Consider the following 18615-nt stretch of genomic DNA (forward strand, 5'->3'; position numbering starts at 1 on the left):
AGTCCCATTAAAATCGCAGTTTTTGTAAGACAACGCGTTTACTATGCTAATATATTGACATTCTGAAACTTGTACTTGAGTGAGACTCGAACTCAAGGCCGCGGGCAACGCGACCACCGCTCTTCCGTCCGAGTTATCAAACAAATGCAAAGTACTAAAGTACATTACGAAGGTTTTTTTAGCTTGCAAATGTGGAAAAATGTAGGTAAGAACGCAAATAGTAACGCGTCTGAAAGCAATCAGATCTACATGTACAGTGGCACAACAACAAGCACGCGTCCCTTCGGGCCCGGAAATCGTAACGGAACAATAACAGTAGGCGGCGGGTGGAGGGCAAAAAGAGTTAAGACAGCAAATGCCTCACGCAGGCGTAGGAAGCGACTCGGCAATTCTCGTATCTTTGCCAGACGAGCTGGTAAGAGTAGTAACAGTGGGGCAGTCAACCTTCCCGGAAGCGGTGCTTATACGTTGTAACTATACAGTAGAGCACGCCTAGCCTGGCAGCACTTTATCGACAGGTGATTGCAACTGAATACGCGGAGGGTATTTTGTGTGTGGGTGCTTGTTACTCGCTTGGATAGGATTTGCTTGTGTGCTTTACTACGTGCGATTGCAATGTTTCGTGCGTGGTTTGTTGCTAATATTACTTCACACCTCTACTTTTTTTTCCTGATCTAAACATAACTCGAGTGACGCAAAAGCTTTTGCAACCTGATTTGTCATTTCGGTAGACGTGCCAAAAGTTTTGCTATAACTTTGCGGTCTTGCGAGTAATTGTAGTTATTTTCACTAAATCAGACCTTCTTCGTGTATTATAAGGCTTGATTTTAATTATAAATTGTAAAACGTCAACCATCAGGATTTAAATAAATAACCTATTCAAAGGTCGGACAGTGAGCTGACATTTCAGTTCGACAACTAAAAATAGATTTTAAATACATTCAATTTTACACATTTGGGAGTAAAACATGTTGCCCGGCATTAATCAACCGATTATATTAGTCACAAAAAATGGTAGACACAAATAAACGCTAAATGTCATGTTACGCATATATTATATAAGTGTTAATGCGTAAATTTATAAATATATGTGTATCATGTATGTATATATATGTTTATTGGTCACAACATCGTGCGATAGAACACACCATCTAACCGCAATGTAACCAACCAACACGCAAGTTTCACATACAAAATGCGTCATTACGGACTAGTGGAGCTCAAATTCGTGGATAAAAGAGAAGGGTTTAAAGGTGAAGGTGATTTTACCAAGCTGTGCAAAGGGCGAACGGTGTCTTGTTCAAAGGCGAACTGCAACACGAGAAATATAATTGCAAGCTGAATTCCGCTGCCAACTTTACCGACTATCATGTAGTCCACCAACGCAGATCAAGAGATCAGCGCGCTCGAATATGCAATTTCGAAAAACCACACGCGCGCGCGCGCGCGCACGCACGCACATACAGGCCTATCTACGCAAAACCATATATATAAATACCAGTATAACATGAAAATTTTCTCCGAATAGGATGCGTTTTGGAAAATGACGTGGATTAAACGTATATACGCCGCGATAAGTGGGTCATGTTAACCCACACCTGCACCAACGCTCGGTGAAATATTTACACGTTAAAACAGAGGAAAAATCTGCTATTTTACGATAACAATGCTGTTTCTCTGAAGTTTATTCTGTTTAGGAAATCAAGGCGGTTTGAAATATATACTATCCTGCTGCGATTTTTAAACAAAATGTAGGGTAGTAAACTTAACGGGAAATTACCAAAATATAACATACAATTTTTTTGAATTTATTACCTTTTCCAATAAAGCATATTTGTCTAGAAACACTTTCCCAAACGCTACCCCCAAAAAAATTAAGAAACAACACTCACAGCTTCTCTATAGAGTGGTATTTGGTACCATTCATAGTTTTGTGCATTTAAAATTCAATCTTTTACATCACCATTTTTAATTTTACCTTTCGGTAAATTGTTTTACCAAGAGACCTTACAAATTTCAGCACAACATGGGTACCGCGACAAGTATAGCTATGACATAAAAGTAAAAGCTTTACAGGAAATTCCTGCCAGTTATCCGGGATATCAAACTGTTTAGCAGAGTTTAAAACCTTGTAGACATTTACTAGAATTTGAAAGACACAATCAAGGCCGCGAATATAGTGATCAACACACCCTAAATTCTTAAACTAAGAAAAATATTTAAACAGTTTCGATTGAAGTGGTCAAGCTGCTAGAGCTCAGTAGAACCAGCAAGTAATACTAACAGCAAAACAATATCAACCAGAGATGGTCCCACAACGTACAAAAAAACTTAAAAGCAACACAAAGAAAGCGAGTAATCCTCGACAGTTTTGCACATTACCAGGGCCCTAAATTTGGCCGAAAACTCGTAATAAAACCGACCTTGTGCTTTCGAGGAGTCGTTGATCGAAGGAAGGTCCAAAGATTTGCGGCTTGGCAGGGCGTAAGAGTGACGCTTTGGTTTGCGAAATCGCACGGAAAAGGAGCGACTCGAAGAAGACTTTTCGCTCGACATGATTTCCCGATCCGCGCGCAGAAATAAACTGAAGGCAAAAACTACAAGAGCTGCTGCATTTCGACAGGGCTTGCTTCCATCACACTAATCCCACTCGCGCTCTCGCTGTACAGAAATACACTTAGCGGCGTCTACGGCGTAGGTGGATTTGCTGCTGCTACTGCTTCTCTCCAGAACACGTGACCAGGATGTGACGTAACGTGCTTTAGACGGGGAGATAAAAAGAGGCTGACTTTTGCGCGCTCGAAAGAGAGAGACCTTTCCACCACCGCTGCTGACTTGTATAAAGGCGTGCTTTGAAAAACTCAACCTGTCGCGGCGACCTTGCTTTGTAACTCGCCCTTGACTGCAGCGGGTAGGGCGGCGGTGGCGAAAAACAACAAGCAGTTAAGCCGGGGTTACAAGAGGCGGCCTGGGAGCCTTTTTCGGGTCGATGAAGCGTCCCTATTCCATTCTCGTCGGTCACACGAGCGATATGGATTTCCCGGCGGTGGCACGAGGCTTTAAAAGCGTGTAAGCAGCGGCAAACGGTCCCTGTGGTGCGGAGAAGCGAACACGGCGGAAGGTAAAACGTGGGGAAGAAGCGATTACCGGCCTGCGAACACGTTGTTTGGCTGAGCTCGGTTGAGGCGCCTTCTTTTTGTCACGTTTGCATGTGAACGCGGTGCGAAAAGCGATGGGCGGAAGAGATTTGATCGCGGCCCAAGCACAAGAAAATTCGCGCAAGTACGACCGACTTCAGCTATTTTTTGTTTTGCTATTTTGACGAGATGAGCAAAGTAAGACCCACTCAAGTGTGTGTGTACCAGGCGCGACTCTAAAAGCAACATTTGCCGTGCATAAGAAAACAAACAAGCCTGAGACGCCGCACACCAACACATAAAGCCGCTTTCGTTGAAACAACAAGACTCCTTTAACTCTTTCGCGTGGGACGGGTCAACTGCGAGGCTGTTGCGGCCGCCAAATAACAAGAACCTACAATTTTTATATTCAAACATACGACTAAGAAACTACCGCGAGCTTTTTACGTTCCAGCAATTTTTTATTTAAATTTTGACTCAACAATTCTTGTATAATTTGCGCCGAGACCTGTTACTCTGTGTCAAAACTACGTACTCTGATTTCTAATCTCACAGCTCACTTGTTGCGTTTTCGAAGCAATCTTACTATTTCCGCGTCAATACGTCACACACTTTGCTAAAAAAATAGAGACGCTAGGCAAAAGCACAAGTTTAAACGGCGAGTCAAGCTCAAGCTACAATGCACCGCCTCGTATACAACACAGTAACTGGTCACTCTGGCAGTCGGGCAATGGCCGTGACTTGCGAGTAAACATGTTTTACTTTTTCGTTTGTCGGTCTGTGCTGTAATCCTTCATTCCTGGTGTCGTGTCGACAGTGGACGGTAGCCATTAGCACAAGGGCTCGAAAAACAAACGCGAAATTGTTTCTCAACCCTGGGGTCAAACACAAACTGTTGCGAGTTTGGATTGAAAAGCGCTGGCGGCTTTCTTAATTACAGAAGTTCTGCAGGGACATGTGAGGAAGGGTGTAAAATATGAAATACGTGATTTCAACAACCTCAGCTAGAGTGCAGTAACACTAAGGTCGTTTTTATTTCAGCGCCTTCCTTACCCGCAGCAACCCCGCAACGCAAAACACGCACACACAATGTGATGTTGAGCGAGTTTAACTGCAACAATCAAACAACAAAATAAACTGCTGTTAGTTGGGGTGTTTTTGTTGTTTCCCAATGCACCGTAGTAGAGAGGCCCATTCAACAAAACGTATTAATGTCAATCGTAATATTGTTACACAAGGGTGAAGGTAGAATATTTTCTTAACGGAACGCAAGGAAATTATTAGAGATAACGACATAACTGAATGTCCAAAAAGAATAAAATGAAATAGGAGGTTATCATCGTAAACAAATAATGCTACTGAAATCTTAGTCGAAATACATTTAAGGAAACAGAGCGTGGCCTGGTGGCCTTGCTGAAAAATATCTTTATTTTAGCGGAACTATGTTCAGGATCATTCCGGGTACTGTTACCCGTGGTGTTATATTAATTTGACGCGGTGCTTAACGGACACTTTTTGCCACACAAGTTTGCTGTTTTCTGTGTGTAACCGGCCTATATTGCGAAACGAACCAAACACGACCTGAAAAAGGTTCCACAGAGTCATTGCGAAGTAAACGGTCGACTAATAACGACCATCGGCCATAAAATTGGGCCGTCATCAATAACCCGGTAATAATGCCCGCCGACAGCTTCAATCAGAATTAAATTGCAGCTAAGCGCAAGAGGCGCTGAGTGTGGGAGTCTGATCACCAGGCGAGATTTTTTTTATAGGAGAAGTCACTTTGACATTTGCCCTTGCAAAATTTTTACACACCAAGCTCACGTTTACAACGTAAGAAAATTATTAATTATTGCGGCAGTTTGCATGACGAAAAAACCTAAAACACGACAACTTGTATCGTAACGGGTCAGTCCATATTAAAGTTTTAATAGACCTAAATCTTTTTTATGTGAACATTGCTATGCACAGGGTTGCCATACAATTGTATGAAAAAAATAAAAACATCCAAAGACTCTTTAAGGAAATTTATAGAATTTGAAAGATCAAAAATGTGGATCGCCCTTTGTTTCACGAATATATTTTGAAAACAAAACAGTATAAATACCTTTGTCTACACAATAAAAATCTAAGCCAATAACGTTTCAGACTAAACACATAGAGTTTTTTAAAGATTAAGCTCGACATAAAATGAATTTAAAGACTATTCGATGACGTTTTGAAAATAAGTTTTTTTTTACTTTGTTGCAACCCGGTGCACAGTTACGCCTCTCATTGTACTTTGAAAAAGATTTAATCAGCACATCGATTCGTTCACTTTCTTTGCGGTGAAAAAGTAGCGCTTAACCCCGAGTTGAAAACGTACAGAACTAATAAACGTGACCTTTGCGTAAAAAATCGATAGATTAAAAATCGCAGGCTTAGCAAAAACGATTTAAATGCTCACACCATTGCCGGCATTTCCGTTTGTTTAAATGACACTACTACTACTAATTCCTTTCTACCTTGACAAAAGCTGCATTCGCTGATCAAATAAGTGAAAAATGGCCAGATAAACATTCCAAGAATTGATTACGGCATGCGAGTTTAACCGAAAAATATTCTGTCATTTTTAAAAACATTTTGGAGCAGTGCCTAGGGAGTTCGACAGTTCGCGCATTAAACGTTTTTCAACCCCAAATTTAAACTGTCTTAACCTTTTTTAAAAATCCAGGGTTTTATTTACTCTTGCCTATAGCATAGCCAAAACGATTCGCTACTCCGGAAAGTAACAAGTCTAGTAGCTGAAATGTTCAGAAAAGTCGCCTGTTTCCGTTCTACAAATGTTAACTGCAAAATGGCATGAAAATGTCATCATGTTGCTCTATGCTGGAAATAACGATTAGACTCTCGGGTTAGGTTAACCAGTGTAATCGACATCACCCGTCGAAATTAAGTAATACTAACGCCACTAATTTTTGATTGTTTAACTCGGCGCTACGTTCGAAATTCAATATTTTTTTAATTTCGATTTTTTTTACTGGCCGAAATGTTTTAAAATACATTTGTTGGAATGTAATTTGTCTTATAGAGTAAGAGGGTTTAGCAAAACAGTCTTAAAATTAACAGAAATAGACATTTCGCCGTATTAATTAGAATTAGACAACGCATTTTTTAAACAAATAATAAACATTCAACACAATCCCCAATTGTCAAATGGGTAAAACCTGCTAAAAATTAGAAACACCTTGAGGTTCAGAGGTAATTTAAGAGTCTGCTGGAGTTCATAATCAAAAAGCTAGCAACCTGAAACCTGACTGAGACCTCAAAAAGCAAAATCCTAGGATACTTGCCTAAAAGAGCAAAAAGAACTGTATCATCATCGTAACACTCCTTAAAAAACGGCAGCATTAAAATTTATTTGTTTTTGTTCATATGAAACGGCAATGCAAACTGGTCTAATATCACTTGGAAACCGCTTGAGCCGCCCGTATATCGAACAGAGGCGGCCTCAGCGCCAAATCTAATTAATGTCGAATGATTGAAAGGGCGCTGGAGAAATGCGGATCGATCGTTAGGGTTCAGGGCCTTGAAAACATACCTTCATTTTTCAAACAGTTTATCGTGGCCAGTGTCTCGACCGAAGCTATTGGTTGTACGTGTGAGGTTGTGTTTATTAACCTTTTCGAGGTTGTGTTTATTAACCTTTTGCGACAAACCAAATACTTGTATAAGTTTAACGGCGAATCATTGGCGACCCAACTTTCTTCACTGGTATTTTTGCCTTTCTAAAGCTTAAAGTGAACAAAGAAGAAAGAGATACAAACTGTTGCTAGCAGGCATAGCAATGTGAATCACAAAACAGCTCTTCTGGTTATTCTAATTCTTTCAAAACGTTTCGGGAACCTATGCAAGTCACTTTCGTCATGGTTAATGACCCAACGCAAGAAATAAGAATAAATAAAGGAGAAATAAGCCGCTTGCGTTAAATGATTCAAAGTTAATAGAAAAGCGTCATGTTCTGGTATTGCCTATACGCATTTTTTCAACATTTGAAGCAAAGTTGCTCTGAACCAATCTAAAAAATCTAACCTGGTGAAAAACTGCACCCAACCAAAGCAAACGCCGATTCCCAAATTTGGGCCTCGACCCACGGGTTGAGAAACACTACTCTATAAGCCAGTGGTTCTCAACCGGGGTGCCGCGGCATTCTAGGGTGCCATTTTTCACGCTCAAGGGTGCCGCGAGATATTTTAAATTGTTTAGGATTCGAATTTTTCCTCTATTAGTAAGATATTTTTTCAATCTCGTTTATTGTAGCGTTCTAGCTAATCCACTCCACAAAAATACGAGCAAGGGTGCCGCGAACTACTTATAATTTTTGTAGGGTGCAAGCCAAACAAGGTTTTCCATCACTGTTTGTAAGGATTGCTCGCATTCTCATAGAATCGAAAACTGTTTCCTTGTTCTGCCATAAAAGGCGGCTGTTTTTGCATAACTTTACCGACTCCCAACTGTGGTAAGGTATTAGGCGTTCCACAGCGAGGGGTAAACCTCATGGGATCCAAAAATATGACGGCGGTATAGGTTATCCTGTCAATAGACGATGTTATGCTGCAGGAAAAAAATTGACCAGGTTCTTATTATACAAGGTACAGCTTCTTCGTTACTATATACTGCGTTCATATTTAGGTTTTTTTTTATGTCCGATTCTTGACATTTTAATACGATACTGATACCCGATACCCGATATTTCATACAAAAAGAATCGTGTTCCGATCCGATACTAATGACGTCATTACCATGCTCACACAAATCAAAATAGTTCAATTTAAAACTGTCAAAGATAATCCCGATACCACCCTACTGTCGGACGAGTACCGATACTACCACTTGATATCGGGTATCGGCTCCGATCCGATATTATCGGACGCCACTAGACCTGACCGAAAGTACCGAAAATTTTCGTCGCACGTCAGCATATTTAACTCTTTATAACAACTAGTCGGCAATTTCTTATAGCGTTATACGGTTTACGTATAGACAAATAACATGCGGAAGGCTCATAAAAGTGTGACCCAAATGATCTCAGTAATGCACAGATAGAAAATTAATTCCCGCACAAAGAAAAGACAAGTTTGAGTGAAGCTCACAAAAACAAAAAAACTTTTTAATGTGAAGCCGTAAAATGAAATGAAGGCGCCAAACCGTTGTTGTTTCTTGGTGTTATTTTAGGTGCAGTCCGTGTTTAACATCGCTTATATTTGGAAAAAGGTCAGCAAGAAAACAAAACGTAACAGAAGTGATTGATTTTTAAGAAGTACACCAAGAGAAGTTTTATTCAGCATAACACACTAAGGGAAACTTTTCCGCAGTTCTTTTGAACACTGTATCCACACTTTGATTTATAATTTCGGAAAGTCAATTTCAGGTAATAATATCGTTTAGGAACAATTTTATGCTGTATCACTGTCCTTCTCGAAGGAATTGCACAAATACCATATATTATTAGATTAACACAAATGCACTAGGGGCGTTACGTGTGAAAAATGCCCACTCTCACTGATAATTACCGAACCACTTGGCTACTGGAAACGCAACATTCTCGAAAAAAACGAAAAACTCAACTACCTTTAACCGGCCGCCAAATCGCAAGTTATTGAAATATTTTCGAAACCAAGAGCGGCAAAAACGCGGTCATCCACCCAAGCACGTACACAAGTTCGAAACTGGCATTGCCACTGCTCTGTCACACGCCTAAATACAGACGGAGTGGTTGCCGGCTGCGGCGTGGCAATCTCGGCGCTCAAAGCAGTAATGATGACGTGTGATTGTGCAGCGCGGGTCTCGAGCGACTGATAGGCGCGTCCCATTGATCTCAAGGCGATTGGCCCCGGCACAGAAGAAAAAGAAAAGAGAAACTGCCTTGGCTAAAGTTAATATGAAACCGACGGCGGCGGAATTGAAATCGTCGGTGCGCAATTTACCGAGCTATCTGGGCGTCGGGTAATAAAAAATAATCAAAATTAGATGTGATTTAATGGCGTACGGCGGGTCTCACGGCGACAGTTTGAAAGCGGGCGCTGGCTTGATGAAACTAGAGACGGTTGAAATCGGATTTTTTTGATTGTCGCCTATTGCATTTGGAGCGATATCGGTGCTATTTTTGGAAAATCGCGTCTTGCAAAAACGGTAGGAGCGACTCCTTAGTTTTTACGACATGTAACCTAAAGCGCAATCTTTTTTTTCAATGGCTGGCGATTGGAAATAAAAGGACGAGGTGTCGTTTTTTGGAAAAAAATCCTTGGAAAACGGTACGGGCTGCTACACAATTTTCGTTGAAGGACTTTTTAAAAGAAAATTTATAGGACCACTCACTGTATTTTAAGATAATTCGTAAACAAAACAGAATAAACGCAATGGTAAACAAAATAAAAAATCCTTTTAGCGTCACTGTCTAAATATATGCATAACTTGAGCTCGGCATAAAATAAATTCAAGACTATCGAAAGGCTTTTGGAAAAACCATAGGCTATACGTAAATCGATTCCAAGACATTCAAATACTTTTAAAGTTCCAAATACTTTGCGGCAACCCTGCGGTAGGATAGACTAAAAAAATATAGTTGACTTTACGACATATAAAACTAAAAAACGACTTTTTATTAACTGTATGCAAGTTGACTTAACTAGATGCGATGTCGATCATGTTTTTGTTTTAAATCAAGACTGAAAACAAATCACATTTACGGTGTAAACTAGAGATCGACCGATATCACTTTTTTAGACCGATACCCGATTCTTTACAAATTTTCAACCGATACCCGATACCGATACCTGTATACACCTGGGAAATGTTTAAAACTCGAATTAATTAAAAATAAAATCCAAAGAACGTTTTAGTTTATATACCTTTATTAATTATTGAACAATTATTTTGCATTTTAATTTGGCGTGTCGCTAAAACCCAAAATGTTTTGATCAAAAAATGGGTAAATTGCTTATTGTACAGGAAAATTATATCATATTTTCATACTAAAATATCGGTCAAAGTATCGGCCTATATTTACCGATACCGATATATCGGTAGAAGCCAAATGTCGGTCGATAATATCGGTCAACCGATATATCGGTCTATCTCTAGTGTAAACCCTAAATTCAATTTTTTAAACAGGTAACGTATGGGCGGGTTTCGCGCCAGTGTCTATATCGGTCAATGTTTCGCCACCAGTAAGGAAATTAATTGCAAAGCCCAAAAAACATCAACATTATTTAATTAGGACGTTTCGATACACTTTTCAGTCACGTTTACTGAAATGAAACAAGTTCGTATTACAACGTCTTCATGTCGATTTTTTTGACAGTTTTGGCTTTGCAATTATCAAGCTACGTTACAGACCCGTGCATATTTTTTTCACTTGTTATTCATTTGAGCCGCACAGATTCTCAGTAAACGTGTAATTTGAGCAGCACAGATAAGTTTATAATTCAATTAATCTTAACTGACTTCAATAAGTTTCTGTACTTAAATCCATGTTAAAATGAATTGCAAAGCCAAAAAGGTCGAGTAGATCAACATGGTCTTGATTAAGACGTTTCGATACGAGCTTGTATCATCTTCACTTAATTTATAGAAATTCAACTGTAAATAATACAAGCTCGTATCAAAACGCCTTAATCAAGAAGATGTCGACTTACTCGACCTTTTCGGCTTTGTAATTTATTATCAAGCTACATTACAAATTCCTGCATAGTGTACCCCTGTTATACTTTTTTCTTAAAAATCGGACATTTTTTTCTCGTTGGTATAGTGCTCAACCTAAAATGGTGCAATGCAGCACTGTAGTGCAGGTACATGTAACATAAGTTGGTCACCCCTGCATGATACTAACTTTACCACTTGCAAAATAAGGGATTCCGAAAAAACAACAACAACTGACTTTGTAGTGTAAAAACGTACATCAATTAAATGAAAAGAAAATAAACTCACCGATAAGAAGCACGCACGAGGTTGGAACCAATCCTTCGCGAGATCCGTCGGCGTTCTGAACGTGCACGAACTCGTCACGTGACCCGATCACGGTCAGCAATTGGCCCTTACGTACGGTCATGTGACCCACGCCGCCGCTGTAGTCCTCCAAAGCGCGGGCGAAGTCGCCGGGAGACAGTTGCTGAAAAAGCAAGATATTTTAGCTCCTGTTAAACGGGAGCCCAGGCTGACGAACGCGCGGCTGACTGCCTGCTTGGCAAGGGCGGTGCTGTGGCAGAAGAACAATTTTTAACCAACTATGTCGAATTGGACTCCAGAAGATCGAAATATTAAGTTTTAAGAAAAACATCAACGCATAAAACACAGTTTCGAATAAGACTAAAATAGAATACACATAGTGAGCTCTAATGAGCAAATTGTTAATTAATTTAAAATTTCCGAGAAATGTAATTTGGATTTGCATAGTTAAAATACTAACAGGTGCATTTTAGGATTATTACAGATATACGACGCGGACCCGAATAACTAACTAAACCGATGAGACGAAACAGTTTGGTCGCCATTAGTTTAACTTTAAACAAAGCAAATTTGATACAATGTAACGGAAACCACACTTTTTTTTATGTTAACCACATTGCAACAAATTTTTCGGGTGCAATATACGACGTTTCGAAGACATGCAATATACTTAGATACAGGCTTTTCGAATTTAACTTAAATCAGACAGTGGGTTTTCTAATACGAAATCAGGTGATTTTGACACTCTACACTAGTGTTTCTCAAGTTTTTTTTTTCGCGGTAACATAAAACTAAAGCATGTATAAGAGCGAACCTGGCGAATTCTTTAACCGAACTGTTTGAAGGCAAACAAAACATAGCAATTAGGATTTATCAGTGCTAATTTAACTAAAACGAGTCTTCGTATTGGTTGCACAATTTTTTTCAAAATTTGTAGAAATATTTTTTAAGAACCAATCCAAACAAATCTAACCAAGCAAAACTACAACAGTCGGCGACCCAATGTGGGTTCGCAACCCACAGGTTAATAAACTCTGATGTAATGTAATCTAAATAGGCTTAATTGGAATACCAGATTTTAAGTCAATAAAACAGTTTTTACCTAATCATAGGTGTAAGTAAGGCAACAATGTTGAACAACTTTCTCTATTTTCAAACGCGATTTAACAAATGGCGCGTATAACTCACGTTTTCGTTGTAGGAGGTTCGCGAATGAAGCGACACAGAATCCGGGTTTCCGACGCTGCTGGATTCGCTCCAACGATCTGTGTTCACGCTCCACCGGTCATCGTCCAGCATGCTTCCGGTGCTGTTGTGCCTAGGTACGACGTTTAAACTATTTTTATCATTTGGTCACGCACATTAGCTTAAGGGTTGCAGGGCCACAGTGTATGACAGACACGAGACAACTAGAATTACCAACAACTTGTCTTTCAAAAACAGAATGGAAGTAAAAAAAAGCGGAAATCGACCGAGATTCGACAACCAGGTCATTCTATTCGGAAAAATCATAGTGAATTTCCTAAAATTCTCTTTTACACCTAATTGGTGACTAATGTGTGAGTTCAAATATAATTTTTTTCCCAATGCCTTTAAGATTACTAGAGTAGCCAAATTCAACAGCCAACTTTAATTTGGACGAGCTGCTGTTTGACCTTATAGTTGGTCGCGTCTGGCAAGACTCCAGTAACTGACGTTGAAGGCCAGGGGTTACTCAATGTTCGGGGTGGGCCTTACACAGATCAACAAAGCTTTGACAAACAGATAATTCTGTTGTCTAGTTCGGCAAATCTTAGCGAATGGTCCCAAATTCTATTTTACACCTAATCAGTGAATAGTCGATGTGTTTAAACTAGGAGTGGCCAAATTCGACAACAAATGTCAAATCGGCAGAGCAACTGCTTATCTTAGTTGGTCGCGTTTAACCAGACTTCAGTAAATGACGTTATTTGGCAGGCATCAGGATCAAATTGAAGCATGTGTAATTTTGTGTACATTATTTTCTTTGAATGTTAACCTTAAATTTCAGTTTTTATATTTGCGCACGACATCGAACGAGAATAGAAGGTTGCTTGTGCTTGCCTGTTTTATGGTTGTGCGTTATGACGTAACGCTGTGACGTCATCTCTGAGAATTTGGGTGCGTTTCGGTAAGAAAATTATTCTACTTTCAATATACGCATGTGCAAGTGTGCATATTACTAACTAGTCTTTGTATGCCACTTCGGAAGTCGCACTGACTAACGATAAAACCTCCGTATCCTTAAACTCATAAAGTTTGATGCTTTGCATATCAAAAATACCTTTGGTTCAGTATATAGGCTTTCGAAAAGAAAAAAGCAATACGTTAGACGTCTAAATAACTTAAGTTACAAAATAACCAATATTAGCGGACCTCTTATTTTGGCTGGGAAAGGTCTTGGTTGGAATTTGCATATCCTTAATGTGGGATGAAGCTTCCTGGATCACTTCCAAAAGTTTGCGGATCCATTCCTAGATAAATGAAAATAAGTGTCGAAAATAGAAAATCTTGCTTAATTTTCGGTGAGATAGAGGTTAATTTTTTTTAGATAAAATAAGGCGAGAAAATAATAATGTTTAGAGCAATTTACTAATCTTGGATTTTAAAACAATCTGTGAGCGAAATGAACCACCCTAATCATAACATAGTTCATAGGTTGGAAAAGCTGAAAACTATAAATTCCCCGAAAGCTCTTCAAAAAAATTGCCACCATATCGATTAATACAAATGTATGTAGATACAGGCAGACACACACAAAGAAAAATGCCACACTACACACTATAGCGTATATTACTATTTCCGAATAAAAATAAATAAATAACAAAGCACCCATTTACTAAAATAACAATTGTCACACACAAAAAGCAACAATCACACAAAAAAAACGTGTCATATAAAAAAAAAAACAATTATCAAATTAAAAAAACTGAAGCGCGCTAAACGCCCTCCTTATTCTAACAGACCCCACAAACCTGCTTTGCCTCAACAGTTGGAGCTTTCAAGGTTAACTTTCCGTCCGAGCTTCCTGTGAAGATGACGAACTTACAGCTGTCCTCCGACTCGACGCTGTCAATCACGCTCAGGTCGCAAGTCTGCCAGAGAACGCAAGAAAAAACATGGTTAACGGAAGAATACTTCAAATTTTCGGGTGAAACACTGTTTTTTGAACTTTGCGTACAACCTAATAATTTATTACTTCCATTATTTATGAAAGTCCGATATTTAGAAAAATTAAACAAAATTTATCGCGATTGGATTTGACCCATTACCAAATTACGTCATTAAATTGCATTAAGCGGTCGTTTTTCCAGGTTATTAGGCCAAAATAAGAAGTTGATTTATTTTACGGACCATAAGGCGCAATTTAAATCTTTTTTCTCCTCATAAAATGATCGTGCGCCTTATAAGCCGGTGCGCCTAATGTATGGATCAAGTACAGTAGTGCTTGATTGCCTACACTCAAAACCAGTACCGATAGACGAAAAAGAGGTGCGCGGAGAAAAAGTGGGAGGAGTAGGAGAAAGAGCGGAGCGGTTTACCACGCGGCTGAAGTCTCGGCTTTTTGTGGAGGCCTCAGCGTGTTGCGGACGCCCGGGCGATTTGGACAAATTGATCGTGCGCCTTATATCCCGGTGCGCCTTATGGTCCGTAACATACGGTACTTCTATTTGTTTGATAATATTCTCTATTGTTTTTATACCTCTATTGCTTGATAATAATAACTTTTAATGTAAAAAGAACAGCGTTAGATCGCCAATCATGTCTGAAATTCCAATGTTAATTTGCGATACCACCATAATGTCACTGTGTTATCAGCCAACATCTTGCATTAATATAAAGAAAAAAAAGATAAAATAAATCGAAAAATTTACGGTTACAATTAAATAAACCAGGGGTTCTTTTTTTAAGACCTCTTTGTTTCGCGTGCGGCCAGGGTCGGCATGGAATTTTTAAAGATGACGTAAAAAAATAAAAATATATATTTAAGAAACCTGCTGTTTTTATAGTACGACAGAGATAAAACTGAAATGCAGCGTAAATACATTTAAGTAGAATGCGCCAAAGCTTTATTTTCAATTCAAGCCTTTTTTTAATTAGTCCGCTTTGCAAATTATACACGTAGGTTTCAATTAAGCCTAAATGGACCCCTTAAAAGTAGTTCACGTACCCCCAAAGGAGTCAAGGACCCCAGTTTAAGAACCCCTGCATTCAACAAGATCTGCCAACTCACAAAAGATTGTTGCACAGGAAAAGTAAAGCTAAAAAATTTTTTTTACAGAAAATATTAATGTTAGCTGGCAAACACAGTTTCGCTTCAATATTATCTCACCGGGTACTTGGTCTTGAACAGGTACCGGGACTTCCCCGTGCTGTCCTTGGTCTCTTTGCACACGAGAAGCGAGAGCTCGAATAGAAAAAGGTGGCGGTCGCGACCTTTCCGGATCAGCTGTTTCGTATCCACGATCTGAACGCATAAAAACGATTGCCTTAAAACTCACGTGCAACATGAATGCGCTTTAAATTTCACAAATAACTTATACTGAATTCCTAAAATAACCCCTACAGACATAAGACGTAAAAATAGGATTTCTTTATTTTAATTTTAAAAATCTTTTGATTGTCGTATGAAAAAACGATAAAAACAGGAACCGACCTTAAGATTTTCTACCAAATCTGCTTTTATCAAACGGTTAAGCAACTTTTTTTCTCTGCTTTTTATCTAACAGTAAAAAGAACAACTTAAATTTGGTATGCATCTAAAAACCCTATAATGCGCGTTACGTCTTTATTTTCGGGACGACAATTGGTGAATAGAGTTTTTCTGTGGTCGATGTCAGGCATTCCCCAACGTAATTTAGTGAGAAAATAATGGGCATTGATTGTTCAGGCAGTAGCCCGAAGGGACTCATCAGAGTCAAACAATTAAGAATAGCGGGCGGATTGATCGATGCGTGGAGCCGCGTGAGACCTTCACAATTTACTGGCGTCTCACAGGTGGCAAGTTTATAAAACTAAAGTTAATGAAAACGAAAGACGAAATATAAAAAGGTTTCGTGACACGATTAATAACGTCCCCCTATCGAATTCTTGCATTGCCTGCTGAAATGCTTGGCATGAGACTGTTTTTTATGCTGTTGTTTTTAAATCAGTTTATTAAGTTAACTAACAAATGAAGTTTAGAAGGAAGCTATTCAACCGGACACCAAAGCCATCAACCAAAAGTAATTTACAACAACGCTTTTTGATCGCTTTAGCATTTAAAACTACACATCAAAAAAGCAACAGAAACCCGTAAAAATAAGGCTAAAAAGCATGAAAAACCGAATGGTAAAGCCCAAGGGTAAAACTTACTGGTAAAATCTAACGTAAAGTATTTCCAGAAATTACAAACAAATATATATTAACAGGTAACGCTGTAAAAAATCATACACGATTTAGGCCAGTGCTTCCTAACCTTTTTCAGTTCGCGGGCCACTTTTAATGCAAGTTTTATTGTGCGACCCACAATGAGATATGAATTGTTACGTATTTGTTGCATTGTTGCATAAATGTCACGTAATGATAAGGCAATAATTTCCCGATCTAATAGAAAACTATGACATTTAAAAATAGCTTCGCGACCCACTGGTTGGCAAGCATTGATTTAAGCGAAAAAACGAAAAAATACGCGTATCTAAAAAGAAGATCAACGCAATGATGATACCTGGAACGATTCCTGCATCAGCATCTCTCCCTGCTCCCGGATGTCCTCCTCGAATCCTCGCATCATGCTAAGATGGAGGGCGTCGTTTGCTCTTCGCGGGACCGAGAGCATCACGTCGAGTCCGTCGCGGATCTCGCTCACCTCGCTCGTGCAGCAGGAGGCAAGGTCCTGAGAGGAGGAGGAAGATTAAAGAGGAGGAGGCATTGGAAGAAGAAGGATTTTAGGAAGAGTGTTTAAGGAGGGGGGTTAAAAATTAGCTACTTTGGCTGACTGCGATAAAGTTACAGCTGAGAATGATCGCCCTTGCGCGTATTCGAGGAGGAAGATTAAAGAGGAGAAGGAATTGAAAGGAGATGGATTTTAGGAGTGTTTAAGGAGGGGAGTTTGAAACTAGCTGATTTTGCTAAATGATATAAAGTTGGAGCTGAGAAAGATCGCACTTGCGCGTATTCGAGGAGGAAGATTAAAGAGGAGGAGGAATTGGAAGGAGATGGATTTCAGGAGTGTTTAAGGAGGGGAGTTTGAAACTAGCTGATTTTGCTAAATGCTATAAAGTTGGAGCTGAGAAAGATCGCTCTTGCACGTTTTCGAGGAGGAAGATTAAAGAGGAACAAATAAAACTCAAAGTTTAAAAACCCGAGTAAAACCAGGATCAGACATTTTAAAGTAATATATATTTCGTGAATCATTCGAGTTAAGGAACTGGCGATGCTAGTATAGGCGAAACATATATTACTTTAACAAAATGTCTGATTTTGGTTTTTCTCAGGTTAATAAACTTTGCGTTTTATTTGTTTAAATACAGTGATCGATAAGCAAAGATATGCTGCCAATGGTTTTGGATTCCATAAAAATATGTCTTGCGTGTTACCAGGGGAACTATAAAGGTCCGATAATATTAACAGATATTAGTGGTGGTACACATCTGGAGATATTAGTGGTGGTACACATCTGGAGTTACGAATTAACAATCCAGGATAAATATTAGGGCTCCAAATCAGTGTTACCGTGACCTTTTTATGCAAAGCACGGTTATAATGAATAAAGTCGATGACTTGGCACTTGAGTCAAATGGCTTGACTCGACTTAGGTGTTTGGATCAAAATGACTTAACTTGACAAAGTCTTTTAGACGTTAAGGACTTGACTTAAACTTTCATTGTGTCAAAAAATTTGGGCTGAAATTGGATGTTTTTATTAAATATATTTTATTCAAATTGTGTTATTTGTCTTAATTTGTGTATGAAAAACAAAATGAACTCGCAATATGTTGCGTATTTGGTATTTTTTGAGTTTAAGTTGTAGGTCTATTTCGCACGAGTTTACCAATTTTTATTACTTTAATTTTATTTTTATACTAATGACTTGACTTAGGAGTCGACTTTGGGTCATTTGGGCGACTGGTTACTTTGCTATAGACTTGTTATTAATTGAAAGACTTAAAATGACTTGTTTACAACAATTACAGCAAGGCAGCCTTACAACTTTATAAAGTTCACTTACCTTGAGCAATAGTTGGTATTTGGTGATACGTTGCACCGGTTTGATGAGGTAGGAGGCGATCGAGTTGTTGAGCTGCTTTCGCGCTTGGATCTTGTCGAAAAAGTCGCCAGCCTGTTCCACGAGAAACTGCGAGAAGAAAATGAAGGTGGTTTATAGTCAGTTACAGAAAACAACGGCAAACGTTAAATTGTAAATAGACGGTTGAAAATCTTGGTAGTTTTAAACTTAAAAACCGGTGGTCCACGGCTTCGGATTCCAAAAAGAT

The 18615-nt window shown here is 39.0% G+C and overlaps 1 protein-coding gene across 1 annotated transcript in view; it reads right to left on the reverse strand.

Moving 5' to 3' along the window:
* Positions 1–18615, reverse strand: part of LOC146132066 (triple functional domain protein-like) — a 96829-nt gene that overhangs the window by 32678 nt on the left and 45536 nt on the right. The window contains exons 29-35 of the mRNA XM_083397198.1: positions 18351–18476; positions 16849–17016; positions 15475–15609; positions 14117–14236; positions 13518–13615; positions 12312–12441; positions 11106–11286 (exon numbers count right to left, since the gene is read on the reverse strand). Coding sequence (XP_083253324.1) covers positions 11106–11286; positions 12312–12441; positions 13518–13615; positions 14117–14236; positions 15475–15609; positions 16849–17016; positions 18351–18476 — 958 coding nt within the window. The remainder of the gene's footprint in view (positions 1–11105; positions 11287–12311; positions 12442–13517; positions 13616–14116; positions 14237–15474; positions 15610–16848; positions 17017–18350; positions 18477–18615) is intronic.

The sequence above is a fragment of the Ascidiella aspersa genome, chromosome 9, assembly GCF_963924565.1.
Source record: "Ascidiella aspersa chromosome 9, kaAscAspe10.2, whole genome shotgun sequence".
NCBI lineage: Eukaryota > Metazoa > Chordata > Ascidiacea > Phlebobranchia > Ascidiidae > Ascidiella > Ascidiella aspersa.